The sequence below is a fragment of the Hyperolius riggenbachi genome, chromosome 3 (assembly GCF_040937935.1).
Source record: "Hyperolius riggenbachi isolate aHypRig1 chromosome 3, aHypRig1.pri, whole genome shotgun sequence".
In the NCBI taxonomy this organism is placed as follows: domain Eukaryota; kingdom Metazoa; phylum Chordata; class Amphibia; order Anura; family Hyperoliidae; genus Hyperolius; species Hyperolius riggenbachi.
Window position 1 is genome coordinate 82761984 of NC_090648.1, and position 22398 is coordinate 82784381.

General features: G+C 46.1%; 1 protein-coding gene across 3 annotated transcripts in view; it reads right to left on the bottom strand.

Moving 5' to 3' along the window:
* Positions 1-22398, bottom strand: part of LOC137562769 (kelch-like protein 24) — a 50167-nt gene that overhangs the window by 26674 nt on the left and 1095 nt on the right. The window contains exons 1-3 of one of the 3 annotated variants that reach the window (XM_068274439.1): positions 17973-18095; positions 15256-15359; positions 1701-1779 (exon numbers count right to left, since the gene is read on the bottom strand). In XM_068274439.1, coding sequence (XP_068130540.1) covers positions 1701-1779; positions 15256-15352 — 176 coding nt within the window. In that variant the 5' untranslated portion in view covers positions 15353-15359; positions 17973-18095. Of the gene's footprint in view, positions 1-1700; positions 1780-15255; positions 15360-17972; positions 18096-22398 lie in introns of those variants that run through there. The other 2 variants (XM_068274438.1, XM_068274440.1) reach the window with 2 other exon arrangements.

The following is a 22398-nucleotide window of genomic DNA, read 5'->3' on the forward strand; positions in this document are numbered from 1 at the left end:
TGCTGTGTTGTGCGGCCCTGCAGCTTGGCCTTAAAGCTGCAGTGGCCATTTTAGAGAAAATGTGCGTGGTCTTTAGGGGGGTTTACCACTGTGGTCCTCAAGTGGTTAAAAGGAAATACATATGGAAGCCTCTATATTCTCCTCACTTCAGTTGTTTTTTTAATGCAATTTGTGGCAATAGTGGCAATGAGTGAGTAAATTGACCGCCAGTGTTTGGGTATTACTGTATATTACCAACTGCGACACAGATATAGCAGACCATTGTATTAGTTGTGATGCAGGATTATTGACTACAGCACTAGGCTAAACAGGTTAGTGCTAGGTGTAGATCGGGGGGAAGGGTACATGTTAGGCATAGGTATGGGTGAGGTTAGCATTGGGCATAGGTACGGGTGAGGTTAGTGTTAGGCGTAGGTATGGGCGGGGTTAGCATTGGGCATAGGTACGGGTGAGGTTAGTGTTAGGCATAGGTACGGGCGGGGTTAGCATTGGGCATAGGTACGGGTGAGGTTAGTGTTAGGCGTAGGTACGGGTGGGGTTAGCATTGGGCATAGGTACGGGTGAGGTTAGTGTTAGGCGTAGGTACGGGCGGGGTTAGCATTGGGCATAGGTACGGGTGAGGTTAGTGTTAGGCGTAGGTACGGGCGGGGTTAGCATTGGGCATAGGTACGGGTGAGGTTAGTGTTAGGCGTAGGTACGGGCGGGGTTAGCATTGGGCATAGGTACGGGTGAGGTTAGTGTTAGGCGTAGGTACGGGCGGGGTTAGCATTGGGCATAGGTACGGGTGAGGTTAGTGTTAGGCGTAGGTACGGGCGGGGTTAGCATTGGGCATAGGTACGGGTGAGGTTAGTGTTAGGCGTAGGTATGGGCGGGGTTAGCATTGGGCATAGGTACGGGTGAGGTTAGTGTTAGGCGTAGGTATGGGCGGGGTTAGCATTGGGCATAGGTATGGGTGAGGTTAGTGTTAGGCGTAGGTACGGGCGGGGTTAGCATTGGGCATAGGTACGGGTGAGGTTAGTGTTAGGCGTAGGTATGGGCGGGGTTAGCATTGGGCATAGGTACGGGTGAGGTTAGTGTTAGGCGTAGGTATGGGCGGGGTTAGCATTGGGCATAGGTACGGGTGAGGTTAGTGTTAGGCGTAGGTACGGGCGGGGTTAGCATTGGGCATAGGTACGGGTGAGGTTAGTGTTAGGCGTAGGTACGGGCGGGGTTAGCATTGGGCATAGGTACGGGTGAGGTTAGTGTTAGGCGTAGGTACGGGCGGGGTTAGCATTGGGCATAGGTACGGGTGAGGTTAGTGTTAGGCGTAGGTATGGGCGGGGTTAGCATTGGGCATAGGTACGGGTGAGGTTAGTGTTAGGCGTAGGTACGGGCGGGGTTAGCATTGGGCATAGGTATGGGTGATGATAGTGTGAAGCATAGGTAAGGGGTGGCTTAGTGTGAGGTTTAGTTTGCAGAAACCAATAGTAGAATATTGGTAATATTACTTAACCGGTATTCAAACTATCGGTATAAGCAGACGCCCAAAATAATGGCGATATTATTACATTTACGCGATGTGCGCACAGCAGATGCCTGTGCACTAACACATCTTTATGAACCGTTATATATGACTAGTTATTGACTTTTGCGATACAAAAATACATTGATTTACTTGTGTTGAAAGTCCACAAATCCTTCAAGACTACTAAGATACTAACCTGTGGCACAGAAACCTTCTGCCCTCAGTCACAATGGTCACATCACAAAGTGCATCAGTAAAATAGAGATCACGCAGACCTAACCAACCAGAGGAGACAACATCTCAATTCATTTATACAAAGAGGTATGAAAACCAATAACAAAACTGACATCATGTTCTAGTGTGAGGAGTTTGCCGGTGTGTACAGTCTGTCGTCCGGCTGATAAGGCTGGTTTTGACTGATCCGCCGAGCGGATCAGTCAGAACGACCGCCCCGCAGGTGGGTCTGACGACTGGTAGCTTGTAAAAGTCTGACGTTTGTACGAACCTTAAGAGACAAAGTGGAGAAACAAAGGAAAGTTAATAGTGCACACATCAAGTACAACCTGGCCCCCTCTGCTCCAGGGCCCCATAGAGATTGCTTTATCTGCTATGTGTTATAATAGAGAACAGAGGCGCCAAAAGGATAAAAACAGTGTTTAAAAGTTTTAAAATTTTGCTTAGGAGGCAGTGGTGGACTTACCTCCCATAAGCAGACACAACAAACTGTGTATTCACAAAAGGGATATTTATTGGTATACTCCAAAAATAGATCGCAACGTGTTTCGCAGGTCAAGCCCGCTTCATCAGGCAAATACAGGAAGGAGCACACACTGGGGGTAAGAGGCAACACATTTGTACAGATCCTGAACATACCGCATAGACATAAAACATAAACAAAAGCATTTGTGTAAGGGAATTCACTGGTTGTGATTAAGTGTAATGACGTCAATGGGATGACTATTTATTATATTTAGCGGAGGAAAAAAATAATAAAAGACACAGAAAGAAGAGAAAAGAGGGGGAAAAAAGAAGGGGGGGGGGGGTTGAAGAGTAAGAGGGGGGGGGGAAGGGGAAGGGGGAGGAGGGGAGAGGAAGGATAAGAACCGGAGGGTGGGGGGGGGGGGGGGAATTTTTAGGGGGAAAAGAACCAAAGCGGAAAAAGGAAAAACAGAAAAAGGAAATGGGAATGATAATATTAAGTGTTAAATATAAATATGACATCATAATATAACTAAAAAACGTTGATCTCCAACATGTGGGATGTTGGTGTATTATATGGTGTATTTTCCTAACACACAGTCAAAATTATCAATATATATATATATATATATATATATATATATATATATATATATATATATATATATATATATATATATATATACTAGCCAACCCGCGTCGTAGCATACGCCGCATCTATCTGTCTATCTAATACAGTACGTGCCTCAACCTTGAAGCATGAAGAAGTAGGCTTTCCATGAGAAAATGTATGCGTGCTCAAACCCCAAGTTTAACCCTAGCAAGCTTTGCAAATCCGGCCTAATTGGCTATTCATGAGGCAATGCTCATGCAAATATGCATTTGCTTTTGCATGCCAAACTATGCAGGGTCAAAAACCAATACTGCAAAGTGCTCTCTCGCTGCCTGGGAACCACAGCGGCACCCCGGAGTGGGAGGCTGGGTGGCGCAGCGCCCCCTGCCCCTCCCAAGCGTGGCCAGCGCTGGGGAGAGCCGTCCACACCCACCTCCTAATATTAAAAACAGCCACTTACCTAACGTCCATTGGGTTCTGCTACATGCGCATTAATTTTCTCATGGAAAGCATTTTGTGCAGTTTTGTATCCTTTGGAGGCAGGTGGTGGATGGCTTGCTCCGGTGGTGTGAACCCCTGGAGTGAGTGCGCCTGTCCCCCCCCCCCCTCTGGAGTGCTGTATGTGAGCCAGCCCTGAGCTCTAAAGCTCAGGTGACCCATGCTTCTCTCCTTTTTCATGTGGTGCCCCCAATTAATGCGCATGTAGCAGAACGCAATGGACGTTAGGTAAGTGCCCTGTTTTTAATATTGGGAGGTGGGTGCAGACGGCTCTCCCCGGCGCTGGCCACACTTGGGGGAGGGGGGGGGGGGGGTCGTCCACGCCACCCAGCCTCCCCCTCCGGGGTGCCGCTGTGGTTCCAGGCAGTGAGAGAGCCTGGGACCCTGCGGTCCCCCCAGTTGTATAAAAAGGGGGCATTGGGAATCCTCCCCGTGGCGCTCCTGGAGGCCTGGAGCACACCAAAAACTGCTAGCAGATCCGCAAAATGCTAGCAGATTTTGAAACGCTTTTTCTTATTTTTCTGTAGCATTTCACCTAGCATTTTGCGGTTTTGTAAAGCGTTTTTGGTGTAGTAGATTTCATATATTGTTACAGTAAAGCTGTTACTGAACAGCTTCTGTAACAAAAACGCCTGCAAAACCGCTCTGAACTGCCGTTTTTCAGAGCGGTTTGCGTTTTTCCTATACTTTACATTGGAGGCAGAAACGCCTCCGCAATCCAAAAAATGCCTCACCTCGGGAGTATGCGTTTCAGCAAAACGCCTCCCGCTCTGGTGTGCACCAGCCCATTGAAATACATCACCCAAGCGTATCCGCAGCCGCAAGTGGATCGCAAAACGCTGCCGAACCGCTCTGGTGTGCACTAAGCCGGATAGTGCTAATGTAGCATGTAGCAGGGTGACTGCTTTGTGGTATTGGTTTGTGCATGCATTTGCATGAGCATTGCCTCATGAATAGCCAATTAGGCCAGATTTGCAATGTCAGACTTGCTAGGGTAAGGCCTCTTTTCCATGGACTGTGAATAGGCAGTGAAATGGCTCTCAAACTCTCACAACTGCTCACTGCTGCCTGGTAACTGCTTGCTGCTGCCTGGTAACTGCTTGCTGCTGCCTGGTAACTGCTTGCTGCTGCCTGGTAACTGCTTGCTGCTGCCTGGTAACTGCTTGCTGCTGCCTGGTAACTGCTTGCTGCTGCCTGGTAACTGCTTGCTGCTGCCTGGTAACTGCTCGCTGCTGCCTGGTATCTGCTCGCTGCTGCCTGGTATCTGCTCGCTGCTGCCTGGTAACTGCTCGCTGCTGCCTGGTAACTGCTCGCTGCTGCCTGGTAACTGCTTGCTGCTGCCTGGTAACTGCTTGCTGCTGCCTGGTATCTGCTCGCTGCTGCCTGGTAACTGCTTGCTGCTGCCTGGTAACTGCTTGCTGCTGCCTGGTAACTGCTTGTTGCTGCCTGGTAACTGCTTGCTGCTGCCTGGTAACTGCTTGCTGCTGCCTGATAACTGCTTGCTGCTGCCTGGTAACTGCTTGCTGCTGCCTGGTAACTGCTTGCTGCTGCCTGGTAACTGCTCGCTGCTGCCTGGTAACTGCTCACTGCTGCCTGGTAACTGCTTGCTGCTGCCTGGTATCTGCTCACTGCTGCCTGGTAACTGCTTGCTGCTGCCTGGTAACTGCTTGCTGCTGCCTGGTAACTGCTTGCTGCTGCCTGGTATCTGCTCACTGCTGCCTGGTAACTGCTTGCTGAGCACACAGCTCAACAGTTCGTGGAAAAGAGGCCTTAAACTTGGTGTTTGAGCACACATAAATTTTCTCATGCAAAGTACTTCTTCTTCTTGTTTGAAGGTTGAGGCACTTAGTCTATTATATATATAGATGCACGTGTATTGAAAGAGAGGTTTAAACTATAAGAATTAGTGCAAAGGGGGTTTATGAGTAAAATAGTGCAAAAGGTGTTTAAGTAAAATGTAAAAAACATCAGAAAGTGATTACTTACCAGCAGTATGTCTAAGTAGCACCTGGCGCCTCGGTGGCCAAGTGCTACTGAACTGCTGTTTATATAGTGGTGAGGACCTCCCCTTAACTGATTAGAATGTGGGGCGGGCGCTTAGTTTCCCGCCATGCGTGATTGCGTCATTACGCATGCGTACTTTGACGCGTACTTGCGTCCATGTATAAACGTGTAACTATGCGTGGATGCGCGCATGCGTACATTTGGGACGCATAGTATACGCGTCACAGTATGGGCGCATGCATACTACCATGCTGCCATGCGTATGGCGGCATGGAATGGGATATTGCGTATATATGGACGCGTTGGGATGCAAAAAAGTAAGAGAGATAAAAGCAGAGTAAAAACACCATTGGTTGACTAGATAACAATATTTCATGAAATACATTTCAGGTTCCTAGATCTGATTATATGAACCACTGTTATTATACAATTTTATGCACTCAATATCATATAGCTGAATCTCTAATACAACAGTATCATAAATATATATATTAATATTGATAATTTTGACTGTGTGTTAGGAAAATACCCCATATAATACACCAACTTCCCACATGTTGGAGATCAACGTTTTTTAGTTATATTATGATGTCATATTTATATTTAACACTTAATATTATCATTCCCATTTCCTTTTTCTGTTTATCATTCCCATTTCCTTTTTCTGTTTTTCCTTTTTCCGCTTTGGTTCTTTTCCCCCTAAAAATTCCCCCCCCCCCACCCTCCGGTTCTTATCCTCCCTCTCCCCTCCTCCCCCTTCCCCTCCCCCCCTCTTACCCTTCAATTCCCCCCCCCCTTTTTTCCCCTTCTTTCAGTGTCTTTTATTATTTTTTTCCTCCGCTAAATATAATAAATAGTCATCCCATTGACGTCATTACACTTAATCACAACCAGTGAATTCCCTTACACAAATGCTTTTGTTTATGTTTTATGTCTATGCGGTACGTTCAGGATCTGTACAAATGTGTTGCCTCTTACCCCCAGTGTGTGCTCCTTCCTGTATTTGCCTGATGAAGCGGGCTTGACCTGCGAAACGCGTTGCGATCTATTTTTGGAGTATACCAATAAATATCCCTTTTGTGAATGCACAGCTTGTTGTGTCTGCTTATGGGAGGTAAGTCCACCACTGCCTCCTAAGCAAAATTTTAAAACTTTTAAACACTGTTTTTATCCTTTTGGTGCCTCTGTTCTCTATTATAACACTTATTGTATCCACCTTTGGTGGAGGGGGATACCCCGTCTTGTCTTCAAGCCTACAGAGAGCGACTTCTTAATCCTGAGTGGGGACAGGCTAATCTCCTCACCTGCCTATACAGTGGTTACCTGGAGGTAACCCTGGTTTGTGAGTATTCAATGTATACTCTTTCTAATTATCCATTTGCCTTGACATACTACACCATATTGGGCTCTCAGTTCTTCTCTTTCTCGCTTTATCTGCTATGGCTATTGCTACGCCCCTGGTGGTGATGTGCAGATAAACTGCTGTAAGCTACACATAATACTGGTTATGGTGAGGAGGTATGAAGTACTGCATCTGGGGCCGGCAAAGTGTAACGTCTCACATATGACGTTCCTCACTTAGCCACGACATGTGTGCAAAATGATCTTACCTAAGGTACATGAATATTCAGAATACTAAACTGAACAGTATATTTAAAGGACAACTGTAGTGAGAGGGATATGGAGGCTGCCATATTTAATTCCTTTTACAGGATCTTCTCAAAAAATTAGCATATTGTGATAAAGTTCATTATTTTCTGTAATGTACTGATAAACATCAGACTTTCATATATTTTAGATTCAAATACACACAACTGAAGTAGTTCAAGCCTTTTATTGTTTTAATATTGATGATTTTGGCATACAGCTCATGAAAACCCAAATTTCCTATCTCAAAAAATTAGCATATTTCATCCGATCAATAAAAGAAAAGTGTTTTTAAAACAAAAAAAGTCAACCTTCAAATAATTATGTTCAGTTATGCACTCAATACTTGGTCGGGAATCCTTTTGCAGAAATGACTGCTTCAATGCGGCGTGGCATGGAGGCAATCAGCCTGTGGCACCGCTCAGGTGTTATGGAGGCCCAGGATGCTTCGATAGCGTCCTTAAGCTCATCCAGAGTGTTGGGTCTTGCGTCTCTCAACTTTCTCTTCACAATATCCCACAGATTCTCTATGGGGTTCAGGTCAGGAGAGTTGGCAGGCCAATTGAGCACAGTAATACCATGGTCAGTAAACCATTTACCAGTGGTTTTGGCACTGTGAGCAGGTGCCAGGTCGTGCTGAAAAATGAAATCTTCATCTCCATAAAGCTTTTCAGCAGATGGAAGCATGAAGTGCTCCAAAATCTCCTGATAGCTAGCTGCATTGGCCCTGCCCTTGATAAAACACAGTGGACCAACACCAGTAGCTTACATGGCACCCCAGACCATCACTGACTGTGGGTACTTGACACTGGACTTCAGGCATTTTGGCATTTCCCTCGCCCCAGTCTTCCTCCAGACTCTGGCACCTTGATTTCCAAATGACATGTAAAAGTTGCTTTCATCCAAAAAAAAGTACTTTGGACCACTGAGCAACAGTCCAGTGCTGCTTCTCTGTAGCCCAGGTCAGGCGCTTCTGCCGCTGTTTCTGGTTCAAAAGTGGGTTCATGCTTCCATCTGCTGAAAAGCTTTATGGAGATGAAGATTTCATTTTTCAGCACGGCTTAGCACCTGCTCACAGTGCCAAAACCACTGGTAAATGATTTACTGACCATGGTATTACTGTGCTCAATTGGCCTGCCAACTCTCCTGACCTGAACCCCATAGAGAATCTGTGGGATATTGTGAAGAGAAAGTTGAGAGACGCAAGACTAAACACTCTGGATGAGCTTAAGGCTGCTATTGAAGCATCCTGGGCCTCCATAACACCTGAGCGGTGCCACAGGCTGATTGCCTCCATGCTACGCCGCATTGAAGCAGTCACTTCTGCAAAAGGGTTCCCGACCAAGTATTGAGTGCATAACTGAACATTATTATTTGAAGGTTGACTTTTTTTGTTTTAAAAACACTTTTCTTTTATTGGTTGGATGAAATATGCTAATTTTTTGAGATAGGAAATTTGGGTTTTCATGAGCTGTATGCCAAAATCATCAATATTAAAACAAATAAAAGGCTTGAACTACTTCAGTTGTGTGTAATGAATCTAAAATATATGAAAGTCTAATGTTTATTTGTACATTACAGAAAATAATGAACTTTATCACAATATGCTATTTTTTTGAGAAGATCCTGTATACAATACCAGTTGCCTGGGCGTACGAGAGAGAACGGCGCCGGAGACTTGGGCGCAGGACACAGCCAGTATATGGCTAATCCTGCTGCCGCACAAGTCCGGGCCGTGTTAATTACTATTCCCCCTCCAGGCCGACATGGATAGTGGGGGAATGAAATAATTCGGCTTCCAGCAATAGCTGGAAGCCGAATTATTGTTTTAAAAGCAACTTCAGATCCGTCTTCTGACGGCGCTGAAGTTACTCCATGTGCCTGCGATAGCCGTAGTTCCTATTACGGCCTATGGTGGCGCCGGCTGCGCCCAAGTCTCCTGCGCTGCTGCGCCCAAGTCTCCAGCGCTGGATTTACCGTGTTCGTTGCCTGGCAGTCCTGCTGATCTATTTGGCTGCAGAAGTGTCTGAATAACACCAGAAACAAGCATGCCGCTAATCTTGTCCGATCTGACAATGTCAGAAACCCCTTATCTGCTGCATGCAGGTTCAGGGGTTATGGCTAAAAGTATTAGAGGCAGAGGATCGGCAGAACAGCCAGGCAACTGGTATTGCTTAAAAGGAAATAACTATGGCAGCCTCTATATCACTCTCGCTTCAGTTGTCATTTTAAGACTCGTACACATGCTTGATTGATGTCACAGGATCTCTCTAGCAACATAGCTTGGCTGAGGCTGTATAGAGGAGCAGTGGGCCAGGGCAGCGGAGAAACAATTGAGCAGCACTGACATGATGTCACATGGTGGGCGGGGTGAGTGGTGCCAAGAAAGGTTTCACCCGTTGCTGGGCTGAGTTGATCTGCCTGGCGGATCGCTGGATGAGTGTAGAGTGCTGGCTGTTGTACACACACCAGATTATCAGTAGAGGCCATCGTTATCAGCCACCTCAGCTGACTTTAATCATGCATGTGTAGGAGAATAAAAAGAAACCAGAGATGAACGCTTTGGCACGAAATAAACATATCCCCCGACAGATATTAAAAAATAATTGCTATCTATATATATAATAGACTAAGTGCCTCAACCTTCAAACAAGAAGAAGAAGTACTTTGCATGAGAAAATTTATGCGTGCTCAAACACCAAGTTTAAGGCCTCTTTTCCACGGACTGTTGAGCTGTGTGCTCAGCAAGCAGTTACCAGGCAGCAGTGAGCAGATACCAGGCAGCAACAAGCAGTTACCAGGCAGCAGCAAGCAGTTATCAGTCAGCAGTGAGCAGATACCAGGCAGCAACAAGCAGTTACCAGGCAGCAGCGAGCAGTTACCAGGCAGCAGTGAGCAGTTACCAGGCAGCAGTGAGCAGTTACCAGGCAGCAGCGAGCAGTTACCAGGCAGCAGCGAGCAGTTACCAGGCAGCAGCAAGCAGTTACCAGGCAGCAGCAAGCAGTTACCAGGCAGCAGCAAGCAGTTACCAGGCAGCAGCAAGCAGTTACCAGGCAGCAGCAAGCAGTTACCAGGCAGCAGCAAGCAGTTACCAGGCAGCAGCAAGCAGTTACCAGGCAGCAGTGAGCAGTTGTGAGAGTTTGAGAGCCATTTCACTGCCTATTCACAGTCCATGGAAAAGAGGCCTTACCCTAGCAAGTCTGACATTGCAAATCTGGCCTAATTGGCTATTCATGAGGCAATGCTCATGCAAATGCATGCACAAACCAATACCACAAAGCAGTCACCCTGCTACATGCTACATTAGCACTATCCGGCTTAGTGCACACCAGAGCGGTTCGGCAGCGTTTTGCGATCCACTTGCGGCTGCGGATACGCTTGGGTGATGTATTTCAATGGGCTGGTGCACACCAGAGCGGGAGGCGTTTTGCAGAAATGCATACTCCCGAGGTGAGGCATTTTTTGGATTGCGGAGGCGTTTCGGCCTCGAATGTAAAGTATAGGAAAAACGCAAACCGCTCTGAAAAACGGCAGTTCAGAGCGGTTTTGCAGGCGTTTTTGTTACAGAAGCTGTTCAGTAACAGCTTTACTGTAACAATATATGAAATCTACTACACCAAAAACGCTTTACAAAACCGCAAAATGCTAGGTGAAATGCTACAGAAAAATAAGAAAAAGCGTTTCAAAATCTGCTAGCATTTTGCGGATCTGCTAGCAGTTTTTGGTGTGCTCCAGGCCTCCAGGAGCGCCACGGGGAGGATTCCCAATGCCCCCTTTTTATACAACTGGGGGGACCGCAGGGTCCCAGGCTCTCTCACTGCCTGGAAACCACAGCGGCACCCCGGAGGGGGAGGCTGGGTGGCGTGGACGACCCCCCCCCCCCCAAGTGTGGCCAGCGCCAGGGAGAGCCGTCTGCACCCACCTCCCAATATTAAAAACAGGCACTTACCTTAATGTCCATTGCGTTCTGCTACATGCGCATTAATTTGGGGGCACCACATGAAAAAGGAGAGAAGCATGGGTCACCCCGAGCTTTAGAGCTCAGGGCTGGCTCACATACAGCACTCCAGAGGGGGGGGGGGGGAGGACAGGCGCACTCACTCCAGGGTTCACACCACCGGAGCAAGCCATCCACCACCTGCCTCCAAAGGATACAAACTGCACAAAATGCTTTCCATGAGAAAATTAATGCGCATGTAGCAGAACCCAATGGACGTTAAGGTAAGTGGCTGTTTTTAATATTAGAAGGTGGGTGTGGACGGTTCTCCCCAGCGCTGGCCACGCTTGGGGGGGGGGGGGGGGGGAGGGGCTGCGCCACCCAGCCTCCCACTCCAGGGTGCCGCTGTGGTTCCCAGGCAGCGAGAGAGCACTTTGCAGTATTGGTTTTTTGACCCTGCATAGTTTGGCATGCAAAAGCAAATGCATATTTGCATGAGCATTGCCTCATGAATAGCCAATTAGGCCGGATTTGCAAAGCCAGACTTGCTAGGGTTAAACTTGGTGTTTGAGCACGCATACATTTTCTCATGGAAAGCCTACTTCTTCTTGCTTCAAGGTTGAGGCACGTACTCTATTAGATAGATAGATGCGGCGTATGCTACGACGCGGGTTGGCTAGTATTTGGTATTTTCGCAGCTCTAGTGTGCCGTTTTTGTGTGTTTTTTTTATTTTTTTTTTATACTAAAACTCCAAGCAAAACACAGTTCATCAGAAAAGCATATTCTTTAGTGGGCTGTGTTCAAAATGAAATCATTTCTAAAAAAAAAAAAAAAGTCTTATGACTAACAATTATAGATAAATAAAACTGTTTTTAGTATGCCCTTACATTAGCAGACACAGCATAGCTCCTTCCTCGCACCAGCAGCTCCTCCCGTCTCATCACAGCTCTCTGTGATGCTGCAATTATACAGAACAGGAAAGCAGAGCCAGAAGGGGGCAGGCTTGGGCTTGAAAAGACATCAGAGACGACAGACTGAATGCTCAGTCAGGGATTTTATCAGGGCTGATTAGAAGCAGGCTGAGCAATGCAGAATGAAACAGAAAGCATGGTAGGTGTTTTCTCTAATGTTCCCACTGATTTATATGGTAAAATACACGAGGGTGCTTCGTATCTGGTACGCTTTAATTTGGGGTAAATAATGGTGAGTAAATACTTGCTGTACACCCGATTAGAGAAGGTCATTTTCTTACTTAAAGAGTAACTGTCAGGCTGCAGAAGCTAATTTAAACCTCTATTCTCCTGTGTTAAACAGTTTAGAAGGAAGCCCAAAAGCCATTAGTGAAGATAAAAATCTCAGTTACCTTTGATGTGTGCTTATCAGCAAGGCTGTTAAAACCCAAGAGGACGCAAGCCGCATACTATACTGCAAAGCATTCTGGGGCCCTCCCCTCGGCTGCTAATGAGACGTTACAGCAGCTTGTAATCAGTCCAGCGCGTAGCACTGATAAATCTCCGGGCAGAGTACACTGCAGGAGTCAGCTATTGTTCCTAGCCACATGGCTCATTAATATTCACTGCACACTGTGTTGTTCAAGTACGAGCTTATCTGTGATCAGGAAACAGGCAGGACATGAGGACACATTTGGCTTCACAAACATGGAGCCTGCCATGAGCTGTCAGGAGCATCTATCTCTGCATATACTATATACAAATTCTGTGAAATCCAAACGTGGACAGTGAAATGCATATGTAATGTAAGTACAACCAATCTTTAGCTACTGATATATGTGTTTATTTTCTCTGAGACCTTATACCTAACAGCTCCTCTTTAAGGGGCCCATACACCGGTCGATTTCAGCCATCGATCGAATCAATAGAATCGATCAAAAATCGATTCTTTCAAATCAGCCCGATCGATTGATTTGCGGCCGATTTCGATTGATTCGATCTATCCGACAGGATAGAAAATCTAGGTCGATCTGCAGCTGGCAGCAGATCGATGGCCCATAGAGTTGCATTGAAATTAATGGTGCAATAATGCATTTAAGGTTCATACACACCTACCAACTCTGTCCAACTATCTGCCAAACGTGTCTGTTGTCTGAACAATTTTCAATAGAATTCCAATAGATTTCAGAATGAAATCTATTGGAAATCTGTTGCTAGTGTGTGGCACACATCAGATTCCTGTCAGATTCGACCTGACAGGCATATGAGAGAAATCTATCTGATGGTCGAATCTGCTGCAAATCTATCAGTGTATGGCCACCTTAAAATGTGTGGCAATGTGAATGCTAGCTCACACTTGAAGCTCCTCCCTTGTCCTGATTTACATAAGATGTATTTCCTTAGTAGGATCAAAAAGGCAGTTGATTGGCACTAGATTTGCCTGTGTAGGTTGGGGAAACTGTAGTTATTAGGTAGGGGATGCTTGTTTCTATTCACTATGTATATTTACAGTGGGATGCGAAAGTTTGGGCAACCTTGTTAATCGTCATGATTTTCCTGTATAAATCGTTGGTTGTTCCTATTAAAAATGTCAGTTAAATATATCATATAGGACACACACACAGTGATACTGAGAAGTGACATGAAGTTTATTGGATTTATAGAAAGTGCGCAATAATTGTTTAAATAAAATTAGGCAGGTACATACATTTGGGCCCAAATGTATGCACCTGCCTCATTGTATTGATTTCAAAACCTTTAGAACTAATTACTGGAACTAAAATTGGCTTGGTAAGCTCAGTGACCCCTGACCTACATACACAGGTGAATCCAATTATGAGAAAGAGTATTTAAGGGGTCAAATGTAAGTTTCCCTCCTCTTTCAATTTCCTCTGAAGAGAAGCAACATGGGGGTCTCAAAACAACTCTCAAATGACCTAAAGACAAAGATTGTTCACCTTCATGGTTTAGGGGAAGGATACATAAAGCTGTCTCAGAGATTTCAGCTGTTTCCACAGTTCGGAACATATTGAGCAAATGGAAGATCACAGGCTCAGTTCAAGTTAAAACTCGAGGTGGCAGATCAAGAAAAATATTGGATAAACAATAGCAACGAATGGTGAGAACAGTCAGCGTCAACCCACAGACCAGCAACAAAGACCTACAACATCATCTTGCTGCAGATGGAGTCACTGTGCATCATTCAACCACTCGGCGCACTTTACACAAGGAGATGTTGTATGCGAGAGTGATGCAGAGGAAGCTCACAGCACAAACAGAGCCGCTTGAGGTATGCTAAAGCACATTTGAACAAGCCAGCTTCATTTTGGAATAGGGTGCTGTGGACTGATGAAAGTAAAATTGAGTTATTTGGGCATAACAAGGGGCATTATGCATGAAGGAAAAAGAACATCGCATTCCAAGAAAGACACCTGCTACCTACAGTAAAATATGGTGGTGGTTCCATCATGCTGTGGGGCTGTGAATCTTGTCAAAGTTGAAGGATGCATGGATTCCACTCAGTATCATCAGATTCTGGAGACCAATGTCTAGGAATCAGTGACAAAGCTGAAGCTGTGCCAGGGATGGATCTTTCAACAAGACAACGGCCCTAACACTGCTCAAAATCTACTAAGGCATTCATTCAGATCAACAAGTACAACGTTCTGGAATGGCCATCTCAATCCCCAGACCTGAATATAATTGAAAATCTGTGGTGTGAGTTAAAGAGAGCTGTCCATGCTCGGAAGCCATCAAACCTGAATGAACTAGAGATGTTTTGTAAAGCGGTAACAAGGTTGCCCAAACTTTCGCATCCCACTGTATATGTTTTTATTAACATTGGCACATTGATTGATGGTCCATTGTTTTATTTTTATCTTAATCGCTGCTTTTTCTATGTATTTCTACAGGCTCTCCGCAGTCTTTGGGCCGATTGTCCTGGCAACGGGACACCGACCTCTCCTCCCCACGGATACCACGACAGGGGGATGTTGTAAGCAGTCACGTGCGTGCTGCTGGCCTATCGGGTTCCCTTGAATGATGTCCATGAAAGGGGCGTGGCCACAAACCCAATACACTCCGGCGGCTCGGGGCGGTGCTGGCTTTCAGCCTGTGCTCGGCAGTGGGGCAGGAAGAAGTTGAAGCAGTAAGCCCTAATGTAATTGAGTATTGATATTTAAATGTCTGTTCGGCTGCACTTGTTTAATAATTTTGCCTCTGAAGAAGAGGGTCTTTTTGCCTGCGAAACAGCTGTCAGGCTAACTATCACTTGTGTATGGGGATGCTGGGGATGTATTAAAAGTGTCACTTCACTGCAAAAGCTGGAGCCCGGATTTCTATTTTTTCCTTATTGGAACTTTGTTGTATTTCCATAGTGGTGCGATTCCTTGTCCACAATACCTTGTATCACAGCACATTGTAGAGTTCCTTCATCCTCACTGAAGAATTCTGCATCGTCATCCGTGCACCATAGAGGGGGGTTACAGGATTCCTCCATTGCGGGTCTGTGCAGACATTACAGGAACATGAGAACATTAACAGTGTCAAAGAACAAATGCCAAACCTGAACTTGTCACTCTATTGCTCCCAAGTGTGGCCACAGACAGCAAGACAAAGCAATCCATGTTCAGCACATTCAATCATTCCGATGAAATCTTCTGCTACACTGAAGACTGATCGATAATTTGCGTGTGTATTCATAAAGGCTTTTTCCGCATGAAAAGCCGACATTCGTGAGCAGAGCGATAAATCACCGCCTTGTGCGGTGATTATGCTAACAAAAGTATCAAAATGCCCATTCATAAAAATTACCGCAAGCGGTATGCGGCCGGAGATTACCGCTACCTCGGGATGTAGCGATAACCATGCGGAACACGTGCAAGTGAATGGGACAGACCTCCCAAGCAGCAGCACAGAGAGCAGCGCACGGAGGGACTCCGGCAGCTTCCTACGTTTCCGCATGCCTTCCGCCAGCCTACCGCCAGCCTAGAGCGGGAGATCTCCGCTCTGTTATCGCAACTGACATAATTTTATGAATGGCCACCTAGAAGTGAGAAATACCGTGCGCGGAGTTTTCCCGCACGGATTTCATTACCCTCACACACTTTCATGAATCGAGGCCTTTGGTGCAACAACCAATGAGAGGTGTTAGAGGTGTATAAAAGAAGGGTCAGTCGGTAGTATTAGCTGCCTTTTGACCAGAAGCGGTCCCGGTGAGCTCCCTGCCTACCACTCCGTCTGTAAGAAGAATCTCGTCGTGGTCAAATCTTTATTGGAGAAAATCACGCCAAGAAGTTGTGGATGAACATCATGTTGGGGTCCTGCTGGAAGTTTGTTTCACTTTTTCGTGATCTGAACCGTAGTGGTGGATCATTTGATGAGTTATGTTTGTGTTTGAATTAATAAAGTTTTAACCTTTTAATAAAGTTATTATTATGGACCTCAACTAATTTTACAAAGTTAAACCAATAAAGATTGCCACGGCCTTAAAATGCCAGCGGGGTGTCATGTGTCAATTATTTCATCTTTTAAGAGTTCATGAGGTATGTTTATATAGCAGTGTTGCCTTCAGTTCCATGCATGAGGCCGCTGCATTTTCAGGACACATCTGCAAGTCTGTGTAGCGTTTAAAAAAAGAAAAATATTAACCTGCACTACTTTTCCACACAGTGCATATCATTCCTCATTGAAATCACTGGCTATTGTACAAAAAATCCACATGCCTAATGCTGGGAACACACGTTTCATTTTCCCGCTTGATAGATGCTTTCGATTGATAAATTCCGTCATGTCCAATATTTATCGTTTTACCGCTCGATTTCTAATAGAAGTGAATGGAAAAAAGATAAGCGGAACAATAAAAATGAAAAACGAGCTACAGATAAGAGAATAGAGCGGAGAATCGAGCGGTAAATCGATTGAGCGGAAAAAAACGTATCATTTGTTCCCAGCATAAAACCGCACACCTTCATAGCTCCCAACTGTCCCTCTTTTTTTAATATGAAGGAAAATGAACCAGGATAGAAAGGACCAGTGTGGTGTGAATTATAAAACAACATATTTTTCTTATGAAATCTTTATGGTATGCGTGACTCGGGGTGTGATGTGGTGTGTGGCTTAAGTGTCCCTCTTTCTCATCTCGAAAAGTTGGGAGGTATGCACACCTTTGCGGCAAAACACTTGCAGGAAATAGTCTGCGGTTGCCACAGGTGTGATCCCTCCCTGATGAATAGGAAGCAGTAAAATACTCTAGTCATACATACAGGGGATGCAGAGAAAGGATGAGCACAAAGCAGTGTACTGTGCAATGGGATCAAAATACCATACCTCCCAACTTTTTGAGATGATAAAGCGGGACAGTTAAGCCACGCCCCTGCCACACCCCCAGTCCCCAGCACTATAAAGATTTCATACGGAAAATATGTTTTATAATTCAAACCACAATGGCCCTTTCTATCCTGTTTACTTCCCTTCACATTCACATTTTAAAATGAGTAATATATCAATTTAAGGGCTGGTTCAGACGGACGCTTGCGGAGCGTTTACCTCAAGCGTTCGGAATGTCGCGGTAAACGCTCCCATTCAAGTGAATGGGAGCGTTTACACCGAGCTTTTGCGCGCTTTTACCAGAACGCGGCGTTCGGGTCCCGATTTTCGCGAGCGTTCGGGCTGCCCCTGGAAGCAACATGTTGCTTCCAGGGAGCGGCCAACCGCGACGGCTAATGTTCCCCTAGGGGAAGAAAAAAATGCGACCGCATCACGACGCGACCGAAGGCTACTGAAAGCCTGACCGCGCAGCCGCCGCAACGCCCCCAGACGCGACGCCACGCAGACGTCCGTCTGAACCAGCCCTAAATGATGAGAATAAAGTTTACAGTCAAACACATTTTTTTACTAGAGAAATGTATATATTTACATAGAAAGAGGGACAAAGACCCTGAAAGAGGGACAAAAGAGGAGGAAAGAGGGACAGGGTTCCCAATGAGGGACTGTCCCTCCAAAAGAGGGACAGTTGGGAGCTATGCAGTACTGAATGGCACAGATGAAGGAGAACACACATACAAGTGGCTGAATCCCTGTGACTGGAAAGAGCTGCCACATAGATCACACTCCCTTACCTACAGCAGTAATGACAGAACAGCAGCAGCAGGTGGCTGTGCAGAGGAACAAGCAGCACAATCACCAGAAGCTCAGAGCTGCAGATCACACACAGGCAGGAAGTCCCAGCACTTCTCTGCAGCCATCCAAGCCTCCTTGTGAAGCAGCTCACTGATTGGCTGTGACGTCATCAGTGATATCCCTGCTGCACACGCCTGTAAACAGTGCCATGTGGAGGAAGCAAAGCTGCTCAAACAAAATGTATGCCTATCTGAATTATGTTTTTATTTTTTTATGAAATTAATATTTTTTTTAACCCTTTTGAAAAATAAATGTACATATGGTCTAGCAGTTAAAGGAAACATCAGGCGTTTAACAAAACAAAAAACGGTACTTATCCGTTAGCCGGGCGCATCCGGCAGGTGGCGCTGTTGATGTTAATTCCAATCATAATTACTTCACGTAAACCTGTGAATGTAAACGCCGGATGCGCCCGGCTTAACAGATCAAGCCGCCGGCTTGCTTCGTGAGTGTCTCGCTCTCCTCCCCCTCTTGCCCTCTCTCGTATGAGCCTTGGGGAGGGGACATGCATGTCCCCCCAGAGTCGTTAGTCGCGGCATTGCGACGAACGACTCTGGGGGGACACGCATGTCCCCTCCCCAGTGTTCTATAGGAGAGAGGGCAAGAGGGGGAGAAGAGCGAGACACGAAGCAAGCCGGTGGCTTGATCTGTTAAGCCGGGCGCATCCGGCGTTTACATTCACAGGTTTACGTGAAGTAATTATGATTGGAATTAAGATCAACAGCGCCACCTGCCGGATGCGCCCGGCTAACGGATAAGTACCCAAAAAACAAAACAGAACCATACCTCCCAACTTTTTGAGATAAGAAAAAGGGACACATAAGCTGCACCCCTGCCACACCCCTAATCACACCAGCGACACACCCCTAGTCACGCATACCATAAAGATTTCATAAGAAAATGATGTCGTTTTATAATTCAAACCACACTGGTCCTTTCTATCCTGGTTCATTTTCCTTCACATTAACATTTGAAAATAAGAATTAGATCAATTTAAAGGATGGGAATAAAGTTTGGAATCAATAAATTACATATATCTGTACATCATTTCTGAAAGAGGGACAAATGAGGAGGAGAGAGGGACAGGGCTCCCAAAGAGGGACTGACCCTCCAAAAGAGGGACAGTTGGGAGCTATGCAGAATTAGTTGCCTTGGGCTTCCTCCTGGCCCTGGCAGCCTATGTGTCCCTCACCACAGCTCAGCTCCCACCCGGTCTCTGGGGTCCCCTCCATAGCGGCTGGAAACCTGGGGAGGTCGGCCGCTTCTACGCCGCTCACGTTCTTGCTACAGTGGCCAGGAGCATTCTGTGCAGGTTCAGAAGTACTGCACCTGCGCAAAACGCTCCCGACCATAGGAGCTAAAGCGTCGCAAAGGTAGAAGCGGCCAAACTCACCAGGTTGTCGGCCGCTACGAAGAGGACGGACCCAGGGACAACAGTTGGCAGCGGAGCTGCGGCAAGGGCCACATAGGCTGCCAGGGGCAAAAGGAAGCCCCCTGTAAGTAGGCTTGTTTTTTTTTGTTTGTTTTTTTAAACGCCTGAGGTTTCTTTTAAGAATCTTGTTTTTCACCCAGGCAGCCCAGATTCCATTCCCGGTATGGGGATGTAGTTCAGTTTGATTAGTATGGTTAGGGTTGTGACGATACAGTGAAGCATACAGTACATTGAAAGCAAGGATGCTCAAATATGAATTCGGGTGAAACCCGGATAGTTGCTAACCGGATTTCACCCAGTAAACCTGTGTGGGGTTGGCGGGGGGGGGGAGTCATGCTTACCTGTCTGACATCTTCTTCGGTCCGTCCCTCGGCGCCTCCCACGATGCGATCCACGCGCATCACGTGACTATAAACACTTCCTCCTTCAACCCGGAAGGAGAAAGTGTTTGTACTCACGTGACCACCGCGTGGAACGCAGCGTGGGAGGCGCTGAGGGACGGACTGAAGAAGCGTCAGACAGGTAAGCTTGACCCCCCCCCCCCCCCCGCCAACCCCGCACAGGTATCTGGGTGAAATCCGGATAGCAACTATCCAGATTCACCCGAATTCGGACTTGAGTATCCCTAATTGAAAGTATTCTTCACTTACACTGTAAAGATGCCTGTTACTCTGTAGACACATTGCATGCTGCGTGGAAAGGTGGCCATACACCTATAGATGGCCACCAGATCGACCATCAGATAGATCCCTCTCTGATGGAATCTGATCAGAGGGGAATCTATTGGCTGCCCACACCCCGCTAGCGGCGTTTGATTCGACGACCAACTAAGCTACTCTCACAGGTCCACCGCATGATCCCGGTCTCTGCTTCTCCCCGGCAGCTGCTTTGTCTTTTCACTTCTGTGTCACAACTGCTGCTCACATGCGCCATGCAGGTGGAATTGAAATACAGCCGAATGGCGGTGGTTTTAACACCAAGCACTGTTAAAGTGAACCTCCAGACTAAAAATGTACTCAGCAGCACTGAAAAGGCTTGATGTTTCTTTAATAGTTTCACAGCATTAGAACTTTCTTATCTAAAACTCAATTTTTAGCTTCACAGAAGAAAACTGCCCGGGCATTTTTCCCCTGATGCTGTGCAAAGCATGATGGGATTTCTGGTATTGTTCTAGTTCTGCTGTTTTGGTGCAATTTTTTTTTTTTTTTTGAATTTGAGATTTGAAGGCTAGCGTACGCAGCTGGGAGGGGTGATCAGGACACAGGACAGTTGGAACTGTGTCTCATGCTCCCTGTCACTGCCTTTCAACCAAAAAGATGGCTGCCCCCATGAAATCACAAACATTTGCCTATTATTTTAAAACAGGGTGGGTAAGAGATTTTATTACCTATCTATTTTAATTAATATAGCTAATGTAACTGAATGACAGTGTGTTTGTTTAGGCGGGAGTTCCCCTTTAAGCACTGACATGCACCAGCGTTACCATGTGGTGAAAAGCCATCTCATGTCACACATCTGAGCACGTGCTCGGATGCAACTCCATTTGGGGGGGGGGGGGGGGGGAGGATTGCGGTGCCTGTCTACCGCACATGGAAAGCACTAGAGGTGCCCGGGTCGGTGGACAGGAGCAGCTACTAGGCAGTGAATTCAGCTCATGGAAAAGAAGCCTAACCGAGGCAAGTCAGACTAGCTATTCTTTAGCATATTTCCCCCCATTTAGACCATACCTTGTCCTATTATCTGAATCCAACACGAGAGGAGCAGGACCAAGGCAGAAGCATTCCTACACTGTGCGTAGCAAAACCAAGTTTTGTTTGGAAGCTCATTTTGACGTTTCAAATGCTGTTGCCAAATTTCCATCCATCATCATGTCACTAATGTTCTTAATTACCTTGACCAGCCAAAACACAGGATCAGGAATAGATCTGAAATGTGGAATGTTAGGGTTGCCCCACAATTGGGTAAATGGCGATAGTAGGTGTTGGGGCAAATTAGGAATTTGGACCTGCTTCCAAGCTCTCAACATAGCCCATAACAATCTGGACCTTTGAATGCTCATATGAGCCTTGACAGGCAGCTTTAGTGGAGAAGTGTGAAAGACCAAGACCCCAACTTTTTTGTTGGCAGAGCTGCAACGTTAAATCTATAAAGTTAGATACTTACCTGGGTTGAGGTATAATTTGCAGGAATGCAGAATGTGAAAATGCCAGCACTATCTGTCCTGGTGGCTGTGGTCAGGAGGTCACTGGTGAATAAGCCACCTTCACTACATGCTACTGCATGCTCTGAAACATGTAGATCAGTTTGCTTGACAAGGAACAGAGAGAAAGCTGTATCCGGAACTGTGCTTCACTTAATTTGTGTTGATATATTTGTACAATGGTGACCATTAACAATACAAATCTCCAGTCAATTGATCCTTCAATTCAATCGCAATATCAATTAGAAAAGGTTGTTTGGGCCCACTAATGGAAGGAAAGGTGCTATGTAATTTGATCAGATTATTGAAATCAATCCGTCCTTCAATCATAGGGAAAGTTGTATCAGTAATGGCCTCCTTAAAGGGGCACTACGGCGAAAAATTGAAATATGAAAATATGTACAAACCTATACATAAAAGCAAGGAGTTTGAATCAGGATGATACCATTTATTGTGTACCTGGAAACAGTTTACACGATTTTCGCGTCACTGTATTAATGGGGGGGCTTCAAATCGGAAAACATGAGATTAACACAAGAAACAAAGTTTATACATTGGTTCAAAACTGTACAAGATGGTTTAAACAAGGACTCTTAACTTCTTGTGCTGGTACGATGGGTTTTAACTACTTGCTGCATGCCGTGCAGTATAATCACGGCCCTGGAAAAAAGACAGGATGCAGCAGGGCCGTGAAAACAAGTCTGCAGCGGCATGCAGCCGCCGCTCGCTCCCG